Below are 24827 nucleotides of genomic sequence, written 5' to 3' on the forward strand. Positions count from 1 at the left end.
AATGGCACTTAATCTCATATTCTTGGGACACTTATGTTATGCTTTATTAATTATTTACATCTTTCAGTGAATCCACAATAAATTTCTATTTATTTACTTATTGTGCTGAGGATGGAACCCAGGGCCTTAAGACATGCTATATAAGCACTTTATGACAAAGTCATCCCCCAATCCAATTTCCTTTTTTTATAAACTTAAATTCAAAATCTATTAGATGCAACATGAAGATAGCATGGGAGGCCTACACAGAAGGGAGTACTGGAAGAAAATACATTGTTCCAACACTTGTAGCTCCCTGCTTTGCCAGATTTTCTCCTTAACTCTTTCTTAACGCATTCGTTCCCAACAGTAATCCATGACACAGGTGTCACTATTACTTGGGTTGGTCAGCTTTCTGTTGCTATGACCAAAATACCTAACAAGAACAATTTAGGAGGAAAAATTTATTTTGGGCTCACCACTTCCAGAGATTGGTCAGTCACCTCCATTGCTTTGGGCCCAAGGTGAGGCAGAACATCATAGAAGGGCAGCAGCAGAGCAGTGCTACTGATCTCATGACAGCTAGGAAGCAGAGAAAGAGAAAGGGCCACAGGGAAGATGAACATTTCCAGGGCACACCCATACTGACCCACCTCCTTCCTCCAGTGATGACCCAGTTAGTCCATTCAAACTAGGATAGACTGATTAGGCTACAGCTCTCATAACCTAATCATTGCACCTCTAAACATTTCTGCATTAACACAGGAGCTTTTGAGGGACACCTTATATCCAAAACATAATATTATCCACTTGAAAACCAAGGCTTCATGAACTTCAGCACTAATTTTTATTTAGTCTGTGATGAAACAAATGTTTTAGATTAATATGGAAGTGATTTGATGGATTGGATGACAAAAGTAGTTAAGATGCTTGAGAAATTGTGGCTTTAGGTACAAGGCTGGGCAGGAAACAGTGAAAAGACTATTACTTATGAAGATTAGACAGATTATATAATGGCAAGATAGGAATTACAAGAGGAAAAAAAAAAGATTCGGAATTTTCAACCAGATTAAACTGCAAACTAATGACAATAGTAGAGAAGTCAAGGAAAACTGGGTTAGTTCTATTACTAGGAACATGCTCCACAAAAAAATTACTAATAAAATGACTTAGGTATCATAAAGTGTTACAATAACAAACAAATCTGAGGAGATTAGATATCTCAGCTAAAATCCAGAATCTTCTTCACTGAGCTAAGAAAAATATTCTTAATTCCACTTAGGTTCATGTAGAGATCTACCTTTAGATGAGCTTTCTAGATGAAACTAAAATGGAAAAGACCTCTGAATTATAGATTGTTCACTGAAAGTACAGTGACTATACATGACAGAAATAAAGGTGAATAAATTGGGGTCAATCTAGTGTTTCATTTAAGTATTTAAAAACAACAACAACAAAAAAAACCCCACAAAATGTTACTTAAAATATTTTAATTTCTAAAAATAATGAAACAATTAGAATTTAAGTAATTTCATTGTACAGCATTTGATAATACATTTCAACAACCAGAAAGGTAAAACAAACCACTTAAATTAGTTTAATTTACTTTCTAAACTTAATAATATCCAAATTCATTTGCCCACCATGAATATGCAAAAATCAGCACCAGTGAAAGTGCTGATGTAAGTTACTATATTTCAACTGGTAATAACCTATAAGTACAAGCACATAAGAACTTATTTTTTGGTACTTGGGATCAAAGCCAGGGCTTTGCTCATACTAAGCATGCCTTGTACCACCTTATATTATACTCCCAACGCTACAGTACATAGGAATTTTTTTCAAAAGACAATCTGATGAAATCCATAATCAACTGAAATTTCCATTTTATTCTGTTGTGAAAAAAACAGAAGCCATCACTAATATCAATGGTATCGACAGAAGAGATTATTTGCCTAGTCTGTGCTCAAAAAGAACAGTCATCTTGTTGAAAGGATATGAACTTTTCAAACTTAGTTCTTTTTCATTTGTTTACAAATAAAATGCTTCAGCTAACATTCTGACAATCTGTTCCCTACATGGCTGAGTCTTCCAGGTTCTCATTACACAGCCATTTATGGGCATAATCTTCTGAACACTGTATAGTTTGAAAGAGTTGTTTAAAGTTTCGAGGATACATATTAATTGTTTTCACATTTTCATTTTTTCTTATTTGCCTCAATATATGCTTGGCATCAACTGGACTCAATGAACTGCAAAAGAAACACAAAATAAATCTGCTTAATTCTTTTTCATAATAACTGTCAATTAATATTGATAAAGCTGGCCTCTAGCCCAATTTAAAATATAAGTATATATACATATATACACATACACACACGTATTTATACATACATTAAGCTTATTTAGTTTAAGAGCTTGAATATAACATGTATAATTTTATCTGTTCCTAAGGTTTCACAGCTAACCTGTAATGAAAATAGCAGATTAGGCTGGGCATGGTGGTGGCTCAGGAGGCTGAGACAGGAAAATCGTGAGTTCAAAGCCAGCCTCAGCAAAAGTGAGGTGCTAAGCAACTTAGAGAGACCCTGTTTCTAAATAAAATATAAAATAGGGCTGGGTATGTGGCTCAGTGGTCAAGTGCCCCCGAGTTCAATCACTGGTACCCAAATCAGATTAGGCTTTAACATAATTTAATCATTTTCAATTCTTTTCTTTTTTTAATATTTTTTAGTGTTGATGGACCTTTATTTTATTCATTTATTTATATGCGGTGCTGAGAATTGAACCCAGTGACTCACACATGTGAGGCAAGCACTCTACCACTGAGCCACAATCCCAGCCCCTAATTATTTTCTTTTTGGGGATAGGGAGGATACTGAGGATTGAACTCAGGGTGTTCCACCACTGAGCTACACGTCCAATCCTTTTTATTTTGAGATGGGGCCTTACTAAGTTGCCAAGGCTGGCCTTGAAGTAGAGATCCTCCTATCTTAGCCTCCTGACTGGCTGGGATTATAGGTGTGCACCACCATGCCTCGTTGTAGTCAATTCTTACACAAAATTCTTGTTTAGTTTTAACTTAAAAAATAAAAGAAAAAAGAAAAAACAATTTTTGTGGGACTGAGAGTGTAGTATACTGGGAGATCATTTCCCTAGTATACAAAAGGCCCTGGGTTTGATCCCCAGCATTGCCAGAAATAAATAAAAATTCTGACTACTTCTTTCATCTTTTTACTCTTACTCTGGTTTTGGGGATTAAATACAGGACCTCATACATCATAAGCACATACTTTACCTCTGAGCTATACCTCCCAGCCCTGCAAAAATATTACTAACTCCATTTCAGTTCATGTAAAAGTTCAAATACAAACAGCACAAGTTGACAGGTGATTTTTTTTAAGGAGGAAATTATTTTTCACATTTTTGCAGGGTGGGGAGGGGTAGAGTACTGGGGATTGAATCCAGAAGTGTTTAAGTACTGAGTCACCTCTCCAACCCTTTTTATATTTTGAGACAGTATCTTGCTAAGTTGCTTAGGAATTCACATTTCATGTAGCAATCACTGGCAAATAAATTATAAAGTAGAGAACTTTCTCATACACAACCTTAGCAAGAAACTATCAATAAATCTCTGATAGAAAGAAAACAATTTTAGTAAAATATTTTTGTGGAAAATATTTCCAATACCTTTTCAATATTGAATAAAATCTTATGTTAGCAATATCCAAGGGAATTTTTGACATTTTATACCATGATTTACCATAGTTATTCCTTGTTTTTCTATTTTCTTGATATTTGCATTCAAAATAGCCACAACCACAAATAGCAAGATGAAAAATAGTAGGTTACTATTACTGATCTAATGCCACTTTTAACATTTTAATTTTTATTTTTTATAGTATCGATGATAGAACCCAGGGACATTTTACCACTGAGCTACATCCCCGACACCTCCCTTTTTCAAATTTTTAATTTTTTTTAGTTGTAGATAGACACAAAATCTTTATTTTATTTATTTATTTATTTTTTAATGTCGTGCTGGCAATCAAACCCTGTGCCTCACATGTGCTAGATAAGCACTTTACCACTGAGCCACAACCTCAACTCCTCCAACCCTTTTTATTTTGTTAAAGCACCTGACTTTAAAATACATTTTTATATTAACGATGTGCAGTCAGTTAATTCAGAGTTATATACTAAATAATTAAAGTAATTATTTTAACATTTTTCCCATCTTCTGACAACACTCTGAATGAATATGAGCTGATGAATACAAGGTGCAGTGTAGGACTTTATACATTAGCCCTATATAAAAATTATATAGATACATGTGTAGCTAATATAAAAAAATAAATAAAATAAAAAATAAAAAAAGTTATATAGATACAAAGTAGGTAATAACAGCATAATTTTTATAAATATTTAAATGGAAACATAAAATCTGTTCCACAGCAAAAAGAATGGTGTGGTACAATGATTCATTCTTATTGTGGTTAGGAAATAGAACCAGTGAGGACAGGTAGCAATAAAAGGCAGATGGCAGGTTTGCCAACAGCAATTCTGATTCTCCATCCCAGCTAATGGTGAACATTGGGTTGTTCCTATAGGTTACAGTCTGGCCTATATTTTGATAAATTGCTACTTTGTACTTACTGTAAATGGTCTACTAGCTTGGCATTGCGCTTCCCAAAACAGTGCTTTACCATATGAAAAAATACATCATAGTTAACGGGAGTCAACTGTTCTGTAAATAAAGTTTTTCGAGGAGTCATTTGAATAAAATACAGGTTCTGTTGTATTGGTTCTAATGGTTCCTAGAGAGAAGGGAAAATAAACTGTGTCAATGATAAAATATTATCAGAGCAAAGCACTGTTCACTTATTCCTTCTAGCTATTTGTTGGAAAATATAATCACCACAGTCCCTGAATGTCTCTGGATTTTCTCTTTGGACATGAAAGCATGAATACAAAGCCCTCACTCTTCTTTACCTGGGTCATCTCTCAAAGTTGTTTGCAGTGAGCAACCTTAAGAGATGAGATAATGCCTCTCTCCAGAACAAAGAGGAGGACTGTTTATTGTTTGCTATAAAAGAAGTGTTTCCTGGGGCTGAGGTTGTGGCTCAGCAGTAGAGCGCTTGCCTAGAACATTCGAGGTACTAGGTTCGATCCTCAGCACCACATAAAAATAAATAAATAAAATAAAGGTATTGTGTCCAACCACAACTAAAAAAAAAAAAAAAAGAAGTGACTCCTCCAGCTCTGTATCCCTCAGCTGCCCACTATATTCACAGCATACAACTGAGCCACATCACATCACTCCATGGGCTGGAGGTACAAAGTTTTCTATGTAATTAAGAAGTTGTGTGTCCTTGGCCAGCATCTGCAAAACAGTAATATGTACCAATTCCCTACTATATTCAAAGTATGCCACCATGACCGCTAGATCTAAAGATAAGAAAACATCATTGACACAAGATGTGGTGGCGCATGTGTATAATACTAGTTACTCGGGAGGTTGACACAGGAGGATTTCAAGTTTAATACCAGCCTGAGCAATTTACCAATACCCTGTCTCAAAATAAAAAATTTTCAAAGGGGGTTGGGGACAAATATCAGGGAAGGGTAGAACCCTTCCCTAACATGTACAAAGCCAGTGATTCATTCCCCAGTGCCACAAAAAGATTGACTTTTTTTTTTTTTTTTTTAAGACAAAGTCATGCTGTATCGCCCAGGCTGGCTCCAAAACCTGGGCTCAAGCTTGCCTTCAAATCTCAAATAGCTGGACTACAGGTGCATGCCATGGCACCCAGCTGACTTGCAGTCTTTAATTGAATATTTAAAAACTGAAAGTCTCAAACAACTTAGATATGAAATGCATAAATAAAATTCTCATCTTCATCCCTAAAAGTGCACATTTTTTAGCCTTTGATCTTATTGAAAAAGGGAGAAATGTCTTATACGTAATCATGTTCATTTTTTGGACATTTGGATAAATTCCTAATGGTACCCAAGCCAAAATGCATTATTCCTATTCAACTCTTTGAATATAAATTATGTTTATGAATAGGGAAATCTAACAGGTCACCATGATATGTGATCACTCTATAATCAGACTCTTCAGTAATTTTCATTTTCCCTTAGTGGGAAGAGTAAGGGGAGGAAATAAATGGGATCTTCCAGAAGCTGGTGTTAGGCCATCATTAACATCAAATTCTAAAGTAGAATTTCTGAATTCAGTCTAAAAAATATTCTTTTGCATCATCTGTTAATTTATTAGAATTGAACAAGTAACCCTGAGATAAATTAAATAGAGGGCCACCTTATAACATGACCACTTTGGTTTTTTAGAAAGGAAAAAAAAGAATAACAAAAACAAAAATGAAAGCCCAAATTCCTGGGCAAGAACAAATAGGTACCTATTGGTGAATTCAACCATAAAGAAGAGTCAAAATTATAAATTTCTGATTGATGAATAAGATGTAAAATTTGACTTTATGCTATTAAATGAACATTAAAATAATTATATTCTACAAATTTGAGATGTGTCTTCATTTTTTTATTTTCTGGCATTGGGAATTGATACCAGAGGTGCTTTACCACTGAGCCACATCCCCAGCCCCTTTTATTTTTGTTTTCAGAGAGGGTCTCAATAAGTTGCTAGGGCCTTGCTAATTTGGGGAGGCTGCCCTCAAACTTGGGATCCTCCTACCTCAGCCTCCCAAGTCACTGGGATTACAGGCATGCCACCCATATCTTCATTTTAAAAGACAAAAGAGAAGTCAGATTCTCTATTTAAGCCTATTACCATGTTAGCATCTACTACTGAATGGCTGATAAATACAGCTATTTCAAAATAATTTCAATTTATTTTAACAAGTAATTAGACATGTTTAAAGAGAGTTTGTAATAATTTTCAAATTTAAACTTTAAATAAATCGAGAATACCAGATAATCTTAAAGAAAATGAGGGATGTTCCATTAAAAGGAAAAAAGGAAAAGTTATTAATTTATTCTTACCCTGTGCTTTAGCTTTTCCAGCTGCCCATTTTGGGGGTATATATCAAATGACGACCAAGGCTCCTTAAAGAAAGAAAAAACAAAATACAAAACAATTCTTTCAGTTCTTTTTGGTTGAAGTTCCCCAAATTATTATGGCCTTAAAAAATGTCATGCTTAAACAGCAGAATGAATTAAACCCAGGTCATAGTCTAATTGGATTTAGGAAAAATAAGCGATAGTTGAAAAGCACATATACAACTCTCTATCTTACTTGTGTGTGTGTGTGTGTGTGTGTGTGTGTGTGAGAGAGAGAGAGAGGAGAAGAGGAGGAGGAGGGGGGGGAGAGAAAACACCTTAATGTGATCATACAAATAGGTTCTTTTCTTTTTAAATACTTTTATTTTTATGTGGTGCTGAGGCTTGAACCCAGTGCCTCACATGTGAGAGGAAAGCATTCTACACAACCCCAACCCACAAACAGGTTCTTAAGTCATAATTTTTTCATGTCAAATAGATACCATGTACACAGGACAGTAATGCGGTTTGAGGAAGGCATGTCCCACACATGGTGTGAAAACCCTATCATCACGCTTACGAACCACAAAAGCTAACATTTTCATACTAGAGTCAGAATCAACAGTTTAAGGGAGATCATATCAATAGCAAGGATTTTTTTTTGTCCTATTTTAGTGTAAAAGCCTATTACTCAAACTGATTTGAATATATTCAGATATTTAAGATTCACAAAGATACTCATGCCAATTTTTAAAAACAGAATCATTACTTTTTTCTATGTAACGTTTTTGTTCTGCTTTGTTTTGTTTGTTTTGGTACCAGGATTGAATCCAGGTGCACTTAAACACTGTCACATTCCTAACCCTTTTTAAAAATGTTTTATTTAGAGACAGGGTCTCCCTAAGTTCCTTTAGGGCCTCGCTAAGCTACTGAGGCTGGGTTTGAACTTGCAATCTTCCTGCCTCAGCCTCCCAAGCCACTGGGATCATACTTGTGCACCACCATGCCCAGCTCTATCTAACTTTTCCATGTACAATTTAGTGCATAAAGTAATTCTTAAAAAACCCAACTGAGAGCTGGGGCTGTGGCTCAGTGGTAGAGTGCTCGCCTAGCACGTGGGAGGCTCTGGGTTCGATCCTCAGCACCACATAAAAATAAATAAGTGAAATAAAGGTATTATGTCCAACTACAACTAAAAAATAAATATTAAAAAAACCAACTGAAAAATAATTCTCTATATTAAAAATATCTATCTATATACATATAAAATTTCAAAATAGGAGTGGGTTAGAAGAGCATCTGACACAGACTTAAAAAGACTAAAACAATGTCAAACATAAGGTTTGAAAGGCTACTGTCAGAAGTGATAATTTATTATTAACTGTGGTGGGAATGGAAGTGGAATGGAAAATACAATTGTTACCCAACTGTGAAATTCCTAGCAGTTCTAGGAACATCATTTTAAGTACAGAAAGGCAAAGCCCTGGAAAGGGTGCACAGCAGGCAATGTTGGTCAAGCCACAGCAGTTTGGGATATAGCAGTGGGAGCAAAGGACACTTCACTTTTGCCTGCCAAAGCCACAGTAGAGGAAAACCTTCAAGACCTTGGGAAATGAGTTAAATGTCTGCTTTGTAATTATAGATTTACAATGCAGCAAGTGCTGAAAAAAATGTTCAGTTCAGAAAGAGCTCTCTTTTCTCAAGGTTAATAAATGGCAAAATTTAATACAGGATGTTATGGTTTGAATATGAGGTGTTCCCCAAAAGCTCTTGTGTCAACACAGGAATATTCAGAAGTGATATGAATAAATTATGAACTGTAACTTAATCAGTCTATCCTGGTTTGAATGGATCAACTGGGTGGTAACTGTAGGCAGGTGGGGCATGGCTGGAGAAGGTGGGTCACTGGGGGTGTGCCCTTAGGAATAATATCTTGTCTCCCTGGCTCCTCCCACTCTCTGCTTTCCTGCTGCCGTAAGCTGAGCAGTTTTCCTCTGCAATGCCCATGGAATGAACTTCTGAAACTGAACCCAAAATAAAGTTTTCCTCCTCTAAGTTGGGTCTTGTCAAGTACTTTGGTCACAGCAATGAAAACCTAACTATCACACAGGACTTTTGAAAACAAATACTAAGGAACAGGAAGAAGGAAATATTAACCTGAAAGCCAAAGTCTTTAGGAGGCCTCTATGAAGATACTAGCTGAAAGCTATGAGGACAGAGAAGGCTGAGATTAAAAGTCAACAGATGAGATAAGAATGGGGAAAGGAAGGGGATTAGGCAAACCAAGAACTACAGTATGGAGATTACAGGATAGTAATGTAAAGGTTAAGTATAAAAAGATTCTGGGACTTGAGAAAAATGATGAGAACACGATTGATATCAAAGACAAAGATAAGGACCCAACATACCTGTGTTTTGGAGAAGGAAAAATAATTGGAACAAAATTTCAACTAAAACAAGGTAACATTCCTAAACTAAAAAATGCAAATAAAAGGGCTTACCAAGTTCCTGGACAAAAGTAGGGAAGAGACTACATGGAGACACACACTACAAAATCTAAAACTTAAACCAATACATTCTTAGAAACACAAGGCCTTAAAAAATATATAACTACAATTGTTCCATTGTATCTGTGGAACTGATCTAGGATCCCCTTCCAAAACTTACATCTGTAGATCCAAAAGTCCCTCATACAAAATGGCACATTATTTGCAAATAACCTATTCACATCCTTCTGTGTACTTTAAATCATCTTTATAGACTGTTTATAATAGCTAATATGATGTAAATACTTGTCGTACTATATTGTTTAGGGGATAATGACAAGAAAAAAGTCTATACATGTTCAGTAGAGTCATAATTTTTTTCCAAGTATTTCTATCTGCAATTGGTTAACTCTACGGATATAGAGGACAGGACACAGATATCTGCAGGACACAGATAACTGACTATATATATCCTATAAAAACTACTTGATAGATAATCTCGTCTACTAAAATAAGTAAGAGAATGGGCAGCCTGTAATCCCAGCGGCTCAGAAGGCTGAGGCAGGTGGATCTCAAGTTTGAAGCTAGCCTCAGAAATAGTGAGGCCATAAGCAATTTATCGAGATCCTGTCTCAAAAAAATAAATAAATAAATAAAAAGGGCTGGGGATGTGGCTCAGTGATTAAGCACCCCTATGTTCAATCCCTGGTTAAAAAAAAAAAAGGGCAAATTATGTATGAAAGGAATAGTGCTTATCATTTTTTCCTCATATTCCAGCCTTCTGATATTAAATGTATTAATAGCTTCTAGCAAGATGTATATATTAATAACATTTGAAATGTGTCCAGAATTGACATGGCTGTAATTGTATGAAACATGGTGGATTTTCAAAGGCTGAGTACAAACACAAAAAACATAAATTATGTAATAGCGCAATATTAAGTACATACTGACCTGACAATAATCTGACTTTACAGGTGGCTAAATACAATATAATGTTAATTTCACCTGTTCTTTTTTCTTTTTATGAGGCTATTAAAAAATGTAAAGCTACATAATGGTTCACACTACCTTTCTATTAGACAACTATAATCTTTCTTAAGATAACTAAAAAGGGCATGCTCTACATTGAACAATTGAGTAGCCATTAAAAACTTAAAAATGTTTTGTGACAAAGGAAAAAGTTTACAATAATTGCCTATTAAGTCAAAATATAAATAAATAAATGAAGAAAAACTCCACTATATCAAGATAGAAGTACAGGGATAATAATAAAAAACTGAAAATAGGTCACAATCAACAATGACTTCTGGGTTAAAAACTACAGTAACTGAGCTACGTGCAGTGGTGCACACCTACAATCTCAGAGACTCAGGAAGTTGGGCAGGAGGATAGAAAGTTCTAGGCCATCTTTGGCAATTTGGTGAGATCCCTGACTCGAAAAATAAGAAATGGGTCTGGTGTGGTGGGTCACTCCTATAATCCTAGCCCCTCAGGAGTCTGAGGCAGGAGTATCACAATTTTGAGGCCAGCCTCAGCAATTTAGTTAGGCCCTAAGCAACTTAGTGAAACCCTGTCTAAAAATAAAAAATTAGAAGGGCTTGGGGATGTGGCTCAGTGGTAGAGTTCCCTGGGTTCAATCCCCAATACCAAAAAAGCAATAAGAAGGAAAGGGGTGGAGATATAGCTCAGTGGTAGAGTGTCCCTCTGTCAATCCCCATTACTACAAAAGTGGGGAAAAGAAAAAGAATTAAATTATAGTGAAATGTACTTCCTGTTTTTACAACTATCATATATTATTTTTATGATAAGAAAAAATAAATATTTGTCACAAAGAATCTCTTTCACAAAGCTAACTTGCCCCATAACCTTCAATAGTTGGAAAAAATAATAAAAATTAATCTTTTAAAGCAATCTTTAGTACATAATCTGTACTTAAAACTTAGTCTCTAAAATATAATACAGTCATCTCTTAGAATACATAATTTTACTCACCACATGCAGAAGCTTAACATCACAAGCTACTTGCCAGAGCACACTTAATGCCTGATAGAAGTTTGGATTTTTGGGACCTGCCGTTAGATTCTAGTAAAAGAAAAATAAGAACTATGTAATATATAAATTATAATCAGTCATAATTAAATGTTAGATCTTAATAGAAATACCTAAAAAGTATTTAAGTAAAAAAATTAGAAACAAAATCTTAATCATAATTATTTTAGAGTTTTTTATGCTTTCCTTTTGAAAACATGTTATCAGGTACACTTAAAATTCAAAGTATGTGTGTGGAGCTCAGAGGTGCACACATGTAATCCCAGCTCTTCAGAGGCTAAGGAAGGAGGATATCAAGGTCAAGGGCAGGTGTAACAACTCATTGAGACTCTGTCTTGAAATAAAAAAATAATGGCTGATGATGGAACTCAATAGTACAATGCCCCAGGGTTCAATCCCCAGTGTATGGGGGTGGGAGTGGGGGAGGGGTTCCAATGCATTTGAGACTGGTTCCTTTTAATCATGTGATCTAAGGGCAAAATTCTCATTCAAGAAAAATTGAAATAAAAGTGTATAATACTAATCATTCAGCTATAGATGTGAGCGAAACAGTAACAATCCCTGTTTATGATCCTGTAACATAGCATAACAGAAAACATTAGCTAATAAATGCATAACAATTCATTAACTTATAGTATGTATTATGGAGCATAGGTGTGCCAAAAATATGTATCAGATGGGTTTTAAATTTTGAGTTGAGAGTTTCTTTCTTTCTTTTTGGTAATGGGAATCAAACACCAGGGTTTTTTGCTACTGAGCTACATTCCAGCCCTTTTTATGTTTTTATTTTCAGACAAGGTCTCACTCATTTGCTATGGCCTTGCTAAGTTGCTGAGGTTAACCTTGAACTTGTGATTCTACTGCCTCAGCCTTCAGAGCCATGGGGATTAAGCATGTGCTACTACTCCTGGCCTGAGTCAAGAACTGTAATGCTGACACTACAAAGACAGAGTTAATTTCAGTGCATGAAATTAAGAAAGGAAAAAGGAAACCGTATTTTTAAAAAATGTATTTTAAAAAACATGCCACTGGAACATTTTCCTAGCAGCAAGATAAAATCTGATAAAGCATTTCCTATTTCTTTCATTCTTTTGTATAAATTCTATATGTATCACAGATATGAACCCCCTGCTCTTATCTTCCAGAACTAGTCAATATTTATTTACTACCTAGGAGAATAAATCATCCTTCATTTCTTACACCATTTCCCAACCAATACCTCTTTTTAATGTACAAATAAGCATTTCCTATTATATTTTATCAACAAACGAAATGCGAAGTATTCTGGGGAGAAGTAAAACATTACTCCCATAGCAATATCAAGTAGGCCTATACATTAGAGAATAAAACATAAGAGTTTGCTAAGTAAAAATTACAGGAGACTATTGTTTTGGAGTAAGCTCCTATACTAAACTCAAATACAGCAAGCTAAAAAATCAAAGTGGAATCACAAAGACTAAAATTCCATGTGATCACAAAGAAACCAAGTGTTTACGTGACTTTCCCAGAAATCAGGATTAGAAAGGTAAGAGCCAATTTTCTCAAACAGGTTAGTTTCAATTAGCATGATGTCTTACTCTTAATGTTAAAAAGGTAACCTGAAGTTATCTTTCTTAGCTCTGTCTTCCAGTCCCTCGCTCATAATAAAAAGTAACTCTGAAATTACCAATCAACTTTCTGTTTTTTGTTTTTGCTTATCAGCCCTTTCCTGTCTATAAAACCAAAATTCCCTGCTCTGCTCATTAAAACATTTATTTTGTTTTATGGAAAGAAGTATTGCTGAATTCTAGAATAAAAAATAAAGTCAATTGAGATTGTTAAACTGAACTGTCTGTCCTTCAACAAGTCTAAAACCCTAAGGATTTCACAACAAACAAAAAACACCGTTAGAAAAATCAAATTCAACAAAGTCACAGGATACCAAGACAATCTGCAAAAATTAGTTATACACTTATATTCCAGCAATGGAAAATCAGAAAAGGAAATGAAAAAATTCTATTCCTAATACTATCAAAATTAATTTTAAAAACCTGAAACCAAACTAAGGAGGTGAAAGACATACATTAACAACTACAAAACACTGCTGAAAGAAATGAAAAAATATACAAATAAATGGAAAGATTGTCTATGTGAATATATTGAAAGATTTAATATTGTTGAGCTGTCAGTACTAGTCAAAGTAAAAATACAGATTCCATACAATCCTTACCAAATATTTCTTTCCGAGAAAGAAAATCCATCCTAAAATTGATATGAAATTTCAAGGGATCCTAAGTAGTCTAAGCAATCTTTAAAAAGAAAAAAGTTGGAGGACTCTTATTTCCTGATTTCAAAACTTACTAGAAAGGTACACTAATAACACAGTACAGTATTGCCATAAGAACAATCATACAGACTAAAAGAGAATCCAGATATAGATCCTCATATATATGATCAAATTATTTTTGACAAAGGTCCCAAACTACTGAATGGGGAAAAGAAGTAACAATAAACAGTGCTAGGAAAACGAAATATTTACATGCAAAGAAAAAAGATGGACCCTTGCCTGACAACATATACAAAAAGTAACTCAAAACAGATCAAATACCTAAATTAAAACTGGAAAACTCTTAGAAGAAAACCACAGAGGAAACTTTCACAAGAATGAATTTGGCAATGATTTCTTAGATAGGATACCAGAGACACAGGCAACAGGGTTGACAGTGTAACTCAATGGTTGAACCCTTCTCTAGAATGTGTGAGGCCCTGCGTTCAATCTCTAGCATGAAAAAAAGAAAAAGAAAAAGAAAGACATTTTATCTCATCAAAAATAAAGACATTTGAGGTTGGGGTTGTGGCTCATCAGTTCGAGGTCCTGGGTTCGATCCTCAGCACCACATAAAAATAAATAAATAAAATAAAGGTATTGACAACTATAACTAAATAATAAAAAAAAGACATTTGATTTCATCAAAATTAATGACTTTGACCATCAAAGACACTATCAACAGGGTAAAAAGGCAAGACACAAAATGGGAGAAAAACTTGTAAATCATGTATTTTAGTAAACAATTAATACCTAGAATATATAAAGCACTCCTAAAATTCAGTAACAAATAAAAGGCCCTGGTTAAAAGATGGGCAAAGGACTTGAATAGACATTGTTCCAGAGAATCTTATACAATAAGTAAATGAAAAGATGTTCAGTATAACTAATTATTAGGAAAATGCAAATCAAAACCACAATGAAATACTACCTTATACCATCAAGACAAGTGTTATAAAAAACAACAACAACAACAAACAGCCATGGCACAGTAGTGCCTGCCTATCATTCTGGACAATTAGGAGGCTCAGGAGGGAGGCTGAGGCAGGAGAATTGCAAGATCAAGGCCAGTCTGGGCAATGTTGTGAAACCTTGTCTCAAAAATAAAATTAGAGAAGGGCTGAAGATATAACTTTTAGAGCACTTGCCTAGCATGATGGGCAAGGCCCTGGGTCAAATCCTCAGAAGAAAGAACATATGTGTGTACACACACACACACCAAAAAACAAAACAAAACAGGAAATAAGCATTGATGAGGATGTGGAGAAACTGAAACATTTGTGGTAGAAAAGTAAAATGATACATTCTGAAAAAAATTTAAAATAGAATTACCACATGAGTCAGTAAGTCCACTTTTGGATACATATCCAAAAGAATTGAAAGCAAGGACTTGAGGAAATATTTGTCACCTTGTGTACATGCCAGCATTATTCACAATAGCCAAAAGGTAGAAGCAACCAAGTGTCATTAACAGATGAACAGAAGAGCAAGAGAAGAAGATTAACATTAAACAGGGATGAGAGGTGGGAGGGAAAGGAAGAGAGAAGGGAAATTGCATGGAAATGGAAGGAGACCCTCAGGGTTATACAAAATTACATACAAGAGGAAGTGAGGGGAAAGGGGAAAAAAAAAAAAAAACAAGGGGGAGAAATGAATTACAGTAGATGGGGTAGAGAGAGAAGAGGGGAGGGGAGGGGAGGGAAAGGGGGAATAGTAGACGATAGGAAAGGCAGCAGAATACAACAAACACTAGTATGGCAATATGTAAATCAGTGGATGTATAACCGATGTGATTCTGCAATCTGTATTGGTAAATGGGAGTTCATAACCCACTTGAATCAAAGTGTGAAATATGATATGTCAAGAACTATGTAATGTTTTGAACAACCAACAATAAAAATTAAAAAAACAAACAAACAGATGAACAGATACACAAACTGCGATGTACACAACATGGTACAATAGAAATACTATTTATTCTTAAAAGCGAATGAAATTCTAACATGCTACAACACAGAAGAACCTTGAAGACATTATGCTAAGCGAAACTAGGAAGTCAGAAAAGTACAAATATGGTATAACACTAAGTCAAATTCAGAGATAGAAAATAGAATAATGTTGCTAGGTGCTAGGGGAAGAGGGCAATGGGGAGTTAGTATTTAAGGGTATAGAGTTTCAGTTTTAAAGAAGGTGGATGTGGGGCTGTAGCTGCAGTGGAAAAGTGCTTGCATAGCATGTGTGAGGCACTGGTTCGATCCTTAGTATTGAATAAAAACTAACAAATAAAATAAAGGCATAATGTCCATCTACAACTAAATAAATAAATAAATAAGGATGGTCATAATGGTGCACAATCTAAATTTACTTTGCCACTGAGTTTTACACATAAAAATAGCTATGATAGTAAACTTTATGTGTGTGTGTGTGTGTGTGTATATACATATAATTACAATTAAAAAAAAAAAACTTAAAAAACTTTCTATTCTTTATACTCTTAAATGTTGTGAGCCCTAAATTAAAATTGTACAGATTGGGCTTGGGATGTGACTCAGCGGTAGAGCGCTCACCTTGCACGTGCGGGACCCAGGGTTTGATCCTCAGCACCAAATAAAAATAAAATAAGTGAAATAAAGGTATTGTGTCCAACTACAACTAAAAAATAAATTTAAAAAAATTGTATGGATTAAGACTACACAGATAAAAATTACAGAACTCTTTCAAAACAAAACAAAAAAACATTTATTAATGTTACCTGGTATTCTTTTTCACTGACAAACATATTTAGTTCTACTCGTCCGTATTTGTATATAGAAGTACAGGAATACAGATCATATAAAAGTTTCCAAAGTATGTTTCTTTCACTTCTAAATGGCAAAATTCCAACGATTTTTAAAGGAATACCTGTTAGGAATATAAGCAAAAAGATTTAGGTAAAGTTCTTAACTTTCCTTCTGTGACCACAATTTACTGAAGCAAACTAGGTAACACTGTTAATTTTAAGTTGATTTCAATTAAAAGAGAATAAAATCATGGCATTTTCAGGTAAATGGATGACATTGGAGAAGATAATGCTAAGTGAAGTTAGCCAATCCCCAAAAAACAAATGCTGAATTTTTCTCTGATATAAAGAGGCTGACTCATAGTGGGATAGGGAGGGGGAGCATGGGAGGAATAGATGAATTCTAGATAGGGCAGAGGGGTGGGAGGGAAAAGGAGGGGGCAGGGGATTAGCAAGGATGGTGGAATGTGATAGACATCATTAACCAAAGTACATGGATGAACATTCGAATTGGGTGTCAACATATTTTATATATATACAGAGATATGAAAAATTGTGGTATATATGTGTAATAAGAATTGTAATGCAAAAACAAAACAAAACAAAGAATATGTATAAAGGCATGAATGGGAGTGAACATACTCTATATACAAAGATATGAAAAATTGTCCTCTATATGTGTAACAAGAATTATAATGCATTCGCTGTTGTGTATTAAAAAATAAAATAAAATCAATAAAACTAAAATTAAAAAAAATTTTAAGTTGATTTCAATTAAAACTAAGCCTCAGTATCTTTCCCCCATATGGAAGTTGAACTCTGAGGATATAAAATGGTTGTGTCCAAGGGAAGGAAATGTCATATTCAACTGAGAAGCTGCTCATGAACTATGCAATAGAAACTATACCCAAATCTAAACAAACCAGGTATATTGCCAAAGAAACCTGGCAAATTATAAGGCATTTACTTTACTGAATGACAAAAATTACCTGCTTTCCAAGAAACTGCTCGTATTCCTAAATCTTTAAAAAGCTCATTTGAAACGTAAACAGGCGGTTTTGCTATTGTACAATTGTCAGGATCCATTTTAAAGAAGTCACAGTAGACCACTTTTAGTCTTCTATCCATATTTTCCCCTAAGGACTAGAAACAAAGAGATAACATGTTAGGAAATTTCAATTACATAGACTATGCAATAGTTCAAAGATCTACTTAGAAAAATAATACAAAAAACAATTCAAAGACCTTACAAAATATATTTCTACCTCCAAAAAGAAAATATTACTAGCCAGGCACAGTGGTACACACCTGTAACCCAAATGACTCAGGAAGCTGAGGTCAGAGGATCACAAGTTAGAGGTCAGCCTCAGCAACTTAGCAAGATCCTGTCTCAAAGAAAAAATGAAAAGGGCTAGGGAATCAAGCTTAGTGATAAAGTCCTGGGTTTAATCTCCAGTACAAACAAAAAATGAAAGAATGAAAAAGGCAAATCTTACTAATGTACCTAAACCTTAACAGAGAAAATAAAAATCAATTAATGCCAAAAAAGCAGTCAAAGTATAACAATACTACCAAGAAACCCCCTCCCAAACAAAAGTAACCTTCAACAGGGGCAGAGGGTATAGCTTAGCAGTAAAGAAACTGCCTAATTTGAGCAAGGCCTTTGGTTAAATCCCCAGCACCACATAACAAAAAAACAAATAATAACAACAAAAGAAAAGCTTCAACAATCCTAACTTAACCTTTTACTTTCTTTATTTTATCTTAATAGCTTCAGTTCTTCAAAAGTTTCTTCACACTAATCTCTAACTGCTTAGTAGTAGCTACCTGAAGCACTAGGCCAAGATTCTGAGGTCATAGCTCGACCCTAGCACACAGCTGTGCATCATCTGCTATGGTCACTGGAAGAAGAAACAAAAGATGTTTCACAGAAGAGAAAAACAAAATATTAAAGCAAAATGCAAATGGAGTCAAAAGAATATCTCTTTTTTCTAAGGGAATCTAGTCAATCATCCACCAAATGAACTTAAACTCACTGTATAGATCAATCTATATCTTCACCTTTTCATTTACATTTTCTAAAGAAAGAAGCAGCCACAGACTTTGTCCAGTGGAATAGAATCACTACATTTCAGTCTTCTCATTATCCATTAAACTTAAATTGAAGTTAAATTAAAATCAACTAGAAGAAGGCAGTAAGTTTTTGAGATGCACACTGAGGTTTGCTTTTTTTTTTTTTGGAACTGGGGACTGACTACTGAGCCATATCCCCAGCCCTATTTTGTATTTTATTTAGAGACAGGGTCTCACTGAGTTGCCTACTGCCTTGCTTTTGCTGAGGCTGCCTTTGAACTCACAATCCTCATAATCCTCTTGCCTTAGCCTGCATTTTTTTTTTTTTAAACCATGCTGAAGACTGAATTCATGGTCTCACAGTACTATCAAAGCACTCTAACACTGAGCTGCACCCACAGCCTTTACTGTTTTTTTTTTATTATTATTAAATAGTTTTTAGTTGTAGTTGGACACAATACTTTCATTTTACTTATTTATATTTATGTGGCGCCCAGGACGAACCCAGCGCCTCCCAGCGCCTCCCGTGTGCTAGATGAGCGCTCTACCACCGAGCCACAACCCCAGCCCTCATACTGTGTTTTTTTTTTTTTAATCTTAATTTTATTTATTTATTTTATGTGGTGGTAAGGATTGAATCCAGTGCCTCACACATGTGAGGTAAGCACTCCACCACTGAGCTACAACCCCAAATGGTATTCATCAGGTTTAAAATAATTTCACAACCTAAAGCGATGAATTTAAAAACCAACTTTTTCTTAAGCATTAAAGTTCAACCTATAAATAGTATTCTATTTCAAAATCTAGTAATTTTTTTTTTTTTGTTGGTACTGTGGATTAAATGCTAGGTAAACTCTCTCTACCACTGAGCTACATACATCCTCAGCCCCTAAATCTAGTAGATTTTAATGATCACTTCATCAAGGGGACTATTTACAAAGATTAAAAGAACAACTGGGGGTAGAAATCATATATATTTTGTCACATCAATTCTGAGATGCCTACTAAGTGGTCAAATGGAGATGCTGGGTAGGAAGCTGTATATTTGAAAGAGGAGGTCAGTGGAGTGGTCCAGGCTGAAGGTATACATTTGTGAGAATATGACTTGTTAAGATAATTAAAGCCAGGAGTGTAGATCCCCAAGGAGAAATACAGAAGACTAAACCCAAGGATAGTGTAACTCCAGAATCTAATGACAAGAACCTGAGAATAATACAAGGAAATAAGGAAGGAAACCTGAAAAGTGCAGTGTTACAAAAGCCAAAAGAATAGAATACGGATGTAAAGCATATGATGACTTTAAAACTCCAACATGTATAGCAGTAAGCTAATCTCACAAGGTACAAAAGATATGTTTTAAGTAAGTAAAGTTAATGAATCTTGATCTGATGGAAATGTTTTTTTTTTAAGTGTATACTTCATTATTTAGTGATTTTTGTATTCTGAGGGAACATCATATTTATTTTTTAAATATTTATTTTTTTTAGCCTTAGGTGGACACAATATCTTTATTTTATTTGTATGTGGTGCTGAGAATTGAACCCAGTGCCTCACGCATGCTAGGCTCAAGTGCGTTACCACTTGAGCCACATCACCAGCCCCACATCATATATTTTTGCTTTAGTACCTGTAATTAGCCATTCAATAATTCAAACACAATAACAGCCAAAGCTCCAAAATAAATAACTGAATTCATACAATAATTGTGAGGTCACATTTTAAAACTCAATTAGGATGCATTTAAGAGTCAAAAACAGGAAGCAAAAAGAGGAAATTAACTCTTGAATTTTTCAGTCATTAAGTTAGGTACTTTACTTAAGTTTATTTTATTAATCCTAATCAAGATCCTATACAGGGGGATATTAGTATCTCTTATTTTACATATAAGATTTATAAGTTCTGAAAGGTTGAATTCGTTACTCGAACCAGGTCTAAAACTAAGAAGTGCTAGGGCTGATGACTATGTCCTATCCCTGCTGAAATTAGGATTTACCATAAAAGTTAGTTCTTGAACTGAACATCACAGCTATTTCTGCAACTTTTTTTTCAAAACTCAAATGGATATATCATGATTTATTATTATGAAACAAAATTTGCAATATGTGTAAGATGTCTAGTACATTCAGATAGGAAAAATAAACTTGTTGCCTAAAACATTGTTATTGTGGAATTCCAGGACTAGAGGAATTTAAAGTTAGTTAAAAATCCAGAATCAAGTATTATCCTTGAAAATTTTTTTCAGAAGCAAACTTGAGAGCCTTTAGGTTGCTAGAAACATGATTTGTTGAGAGGACCATTCTTGTTCCTTGATTAAGGGCAGCAAATGTTCTGCTTATATTATTTCTTTTCTTTTATTCTGACAAATAGATGAGTTCACATAAATGATTTGAATGGCTTTTCACTTTATCCTAGGATAATTAATAAAAGTGAAAGAACATCTACCAAGGGCTGAGTTCCCTAGGGTGTACTCAATGTCAGAGCGTGTACTAAGCATGTATGAGGCCTTGGTTGGCAGTTTAAGTTAGTGCCAGTGGTGATAAGAACATAAAAGCCTGAACTGGACCAAAAACTAGATCTAATCTAAGACTGGATTTAGTCACTGATGTTTACATTTATAGCCTCAGAAACATTTTATTACTGATGTTCCTGTAAGAATTATTGTGTGTCAAAAATTCTCTGGTCCTTAAAAAAATCCTAGTTTTTCACTGAAGCAATTGTTTGTAAATTTAAACTTATTATCTGTAAAGATCTTACAATAAAGCAACCATGTGTTACAGGATAACAAAGTTTTAATAGAAACAGACATAATGTCATCTTAATTATTTCGTGAACATGTAATCTTCAAATGTAGATCTTTTTCAAACCAAGATAAAAGTTATCTTATTGCATTTAATTTCCAAGTTAAATGCAAACAGCTATGTTTACTAAATCACTTTTCATGACATTAAGTCTTTGAACAATTGTGGTTTTGGAGGGGGCAGGCGGTACACAGTGCTAGGGATGAAACCTTGGACCTCACACATGGTAGGTAAGTGCCCTGTGACTAAGCTACACCCTAGGTCTGAACAACTTTATCTTTTCTTTTTCTTTTTTTTGAATTCCAACAGATTTAGCATCAATGAAATAACCTGGTTAAAATCCTGGTTTCTTTTCAAGTCAGTTATAGAATAACAATAATCTTTTTTTTTTTTTTTTAATTGTCTTGGGATGGAACCAAGGGCTTTCCACATGCTAAGAAAGTTCTACCACTGAGCTACACTCCCCAGCCTAGAACAATAATCTAATGTTCAAAGCTTTATTTTAAAAAATTAAATGACTTGGGCTAGGGATGTGGCTCAAGTGGTAGCGTGCTCGCCTAGCATGTATGAGGCACTGGGTTGGATTCTCAGCAACACATAAAAACAAAATGAAGATATTGTGTCCACCTAAAATTAAAAAATAAATATTAAAAAAGTTAAATGACTAAGTTTTACAGACATTTTCACATAGCATACTTTACAATAAAGTCATCTAATCAACATGGCTTCAGGAAGTTGTCTTTGAGTAGGTGATTGATCTAAATTGATCTAGAAATTTATAAAGGAGAGAGGTGGTGGTGGGGAAGGCTAGCTAATTATGCAAGGAATTTCTATTTATATTCTGTTATGTGAACTTCTCTGCTACATGAGAATCAGGATCACTGAAATATCCATTTGGATAAGATTTGCACTCAATACAATCGTATCTGAGTACACCAAATCTTTCTTGCCTCTGAAATTCTAAATCCAGTTACATAGTCTGATTAATCTAATCTTAGCATTCACTCCAATTAGATTCTGAACTAATAGAAAGCAGAGGCACAGCACAGCCTACTAAAGGCTAGTGATACCACGTATACACTTTATTCACAGTCAGTTCGTCTGTGGTTGAATGTATCAGTGGGAAGGTATGATCCCTTCCCCCAACCATCATGAGAGTCATGGCCTACACTCCTATAAGCAAAGACTGGTTAACAAAGGAGAAATATAAAAAATATAAGTAAGGGAAGTTTTATGTAACATGAGATAAAGATAATGAAGACCCAAAGATCCAACAAAAACTGCCTATTTTTATGCTTAGATTCACTGAAGTATGGACAGATGTAAAGAGATGTGACTGGACAAAAAGGGTGTGATCTAATGTAATAGACTGAAGCAGGGGAACTCAGCAAGCCGTGCCTGTTCAGTTTCTTGGCTTCTCTCTGTGGCATTTCTTCCTCCTGGATATAGGTTTAAAATTCCTTCTGAAATGAGGCTTTGTGATTTATTATGAAACAAGGGAAGTGGGAAAATTTCTTTATGGTCAGTTCTTAAACAGAAAGGTAGGGTGAGGTTACAGTAATATTTTAAGCTTTATGGCTTGCTTTGAGGAAAAGTAGGTCCAGTTTTTATAATGCCTTGGGGAAAAGGAATTCTAGTTAATACGACTTGTTTTGGGGAAAAATGAAGGGCAAGAGATAGGAGGGCAGGAGTAGGTCAGAAAGAACTTAGTTCTGAGGCAGATTCGGAGGACTTCCAATGTTCCTTTACTTCAAAGTATTCAGCACATCAAAACATCATACTTGGGGGAATCATTTTCTGAGCTCCAATAAGAACTAGAACTAGAAAACAAATCACAGATCTCCCAAACTCTTATTCAAGAGGCACCAAATACTTTACTGTGTTTTATTCACTATGGATAACAAACAAGGTATTTAAGACATGGCCCAGAAAGGAGATTCTATAAAAATAATGTATTTAATTCTACTTCCCTAAACTACTCAAAGTTAGCAGACTAAACAATTTATTTTTAGAAACTAAAAATGTACCTCCAAATGTGGAATAAAAGTTTTATCACTTTCTAAGGCAACCACTTTGGCACCAGCTTCAAGTAATGCTCGAGTCAGGATTCCAGGACCTACCATGTAAACAGAAGAGAAAGTTCATGTGCAAAGGAACAACACAATCTCTTTTAATATCAAACTCCTAATAATTGTTTTACAAGTATTGTACAATTTCAATGCTCACAACATCCTCAACATGTCTTTTTGACAATTAGCGGGGATTAGATAATTATTTGACTCCAACGTTCCAACTGGTAAATGGAACAGGTTGAATCCATCCTGTCAGTGACTGCAAAATTTGTACTGTTACTCACGTTTCACTACTTCTTAGAAGGAAAACAAACAAATCAGAAAAGCTTGCCTCTATCCTTCCTCTTATTCATGCTTCAACCATCAAAAATATCGCCGAGCCTAAGCAGAAGTGACATTCAATGATAGGAAATGATGCTTTAAAACATGTTCAAAAAGTCTACAAATCGTGTTTTTGGCATATTATTGTGGTCTATAATAGATGCGCAACGATAAGATAAACTTCTTTGAGCTCACGCTGTGTGAGGGAGAAGGTGCAAGTTAAGAGCAAATTTAAAATGATGCGTAAGGTGCAAATTGCTACAGAAATATTCCGTGATGCCATTATTAATACAGATCTTATGTGTATGTTGTGGGCAATCTCTCCACGGAAGACGCCTGAAGTAAAGGGCAGTGACTTAAACAGCACTCCACCAATGGTCAATAAAATTATGCAGAAAAGAACATCCAAGAAAATGGAATCCAGCCGGACTCACCTGGATTGCACTCCAGGAATAGCTGTTCAGGATTTTTTCGTTTCGTCCGCACAAGTTTTATCAGGGTCTCAGCCAATTTCCGACTGGTTATGTAACGCCCGGGCTCTGAGCGGCACTTGGACATCCACCAAGGAGATTCCTCCAAATCGGTATAGGGTAAAGGCTGTGGGGAGAAGTCAGACAATCCACGGCGGTTCCTCGCCGGCAAGTCCTTCCGCTTAGTTGTTCCCGACCTCAAAGTACTAAAGCGACCAGCAGCTGCCAAAACTGACCACGTCAGTCGCGGAGCAAGGCCGGTAGATGGGCCCCACATCCTCGCCTCTAAGGTCGTCCCCAAAGATCACCTAGGATCCACTTCGGTAAGCCCTGTGCAGAGGATCCCACGTGCGAACCCTCCCCTCCGCCGATCTAGGCCGGGCGGAAGTAAATATTACAATCTGCGCATGCGAACATCTGATCCTTGCTGCTGTCCTCCCTCACTTCCGTTTCCGACCCGGCTCAGCAGCCAGAG

At 35.2% G+C, this 24827-nt stretch overlaps 1 protein-coding gene and 1 non-coding gene across 4 annotated transcripts; both read right to left on the reverse strand.

Annotated features, from left to right (window-relative positions):
• Nucleotides 1-1452: 1452 nt before the first annotated feature.
• On the reverse strand, nucleotides 1453-24753 carry Tfb2m (transcription factor B2, mitochondrial). 3 transcript variants are annotated; one of them, XM_027928558.3, is made up of 8 exons: nucleotides 24317-24751; nucleotides 23517-23605; nucleotides 17608-17761; nucleotides 16592-16740; nucleotides 11478-11567; nucleotides 7000-7062; nucleotides 4636-4796; nucleotides 1453-2231 (listed from the first exon to the last, which is right to left on the reverse strand). In XM_027928558.3, exons 1-8 carry the CDS (start codon nucleotides 24627-24629, stop codon nucleotides 2054-2056), a joined length of 1197 nt encoding a protein of 398 aa, XP_027784359.1. In that variant the 5' UTR covers nucleotides 24630-24751; the 3' UTR covers nucleotides 1453-2053. The 3 variants fall into 3 exon arrangements, with proteins under 3 accessions (XP_027784359.1, XP_071456099.1, XP_071456100.1); XM_071599998.1 differs by lacking the exon at nucleotides 11478-11567; XM_071599999.1 differs by lacking the exon at nucleotides 4636-4796 and having other exon boundaries at nucleotides 2113-2231; nucleotides 24317-24753.
• LOC114087240 (small nucleolar RNA U13) lies at nucleotides 7486-7590 on the reverse strand. Its single transcript, XR_003581775.1, has one exon. It is a non-coding gene; the product is annotated as a small nucleolar RNA U13 (small nucleolar RNA).
• Nucleotides 24754-24827: the final 74 nt, after the last annotated feature.

This window comes from Marmota flaviventris, chromosome 12 (assembly GCF_047511675.1).
Source record: "Marmota flaviventris isolate mMarFla1 chromosome 12, mMarFla1.hap1, whole genome shotgun sequence".
In the NCBI taxonomy this organism is placed as follows: domain Eukaryota; kingdom Metazoa; phylum Chordata; class Mammalia; order Rodentia; family Sciuridae; genus Marmota; species Marmota flaviventris.

What these genes read in the sequence shown, in the direction of transcription:
- Tfb2m (XM_027928558.3), bottom strand. Translation starts at nt 24,629, where the DNA reads ATGTGGGGCCCATCTACCGGCCTTGCTCCGCGACTGACGTGGTCAGTT. An exon ending in CTTTTATTCCACATTTGGAG is followed by an intron (nt 17,762 to 23,516) that starts GTACATTTTTAG and finishes CTTTGTTTCTAG; the next exon opens with TCCTTAGGGGAAAATATGGA. An exon ending in AGCAGTTTCTTGGAAAGCAG is followed by an intron (nt 16,741 to 17,607) that starts GTAATTTTTGTC and finishes TATTCCTAACAG; the next exon opens with GTATTCCTTTAAAAATCGTT.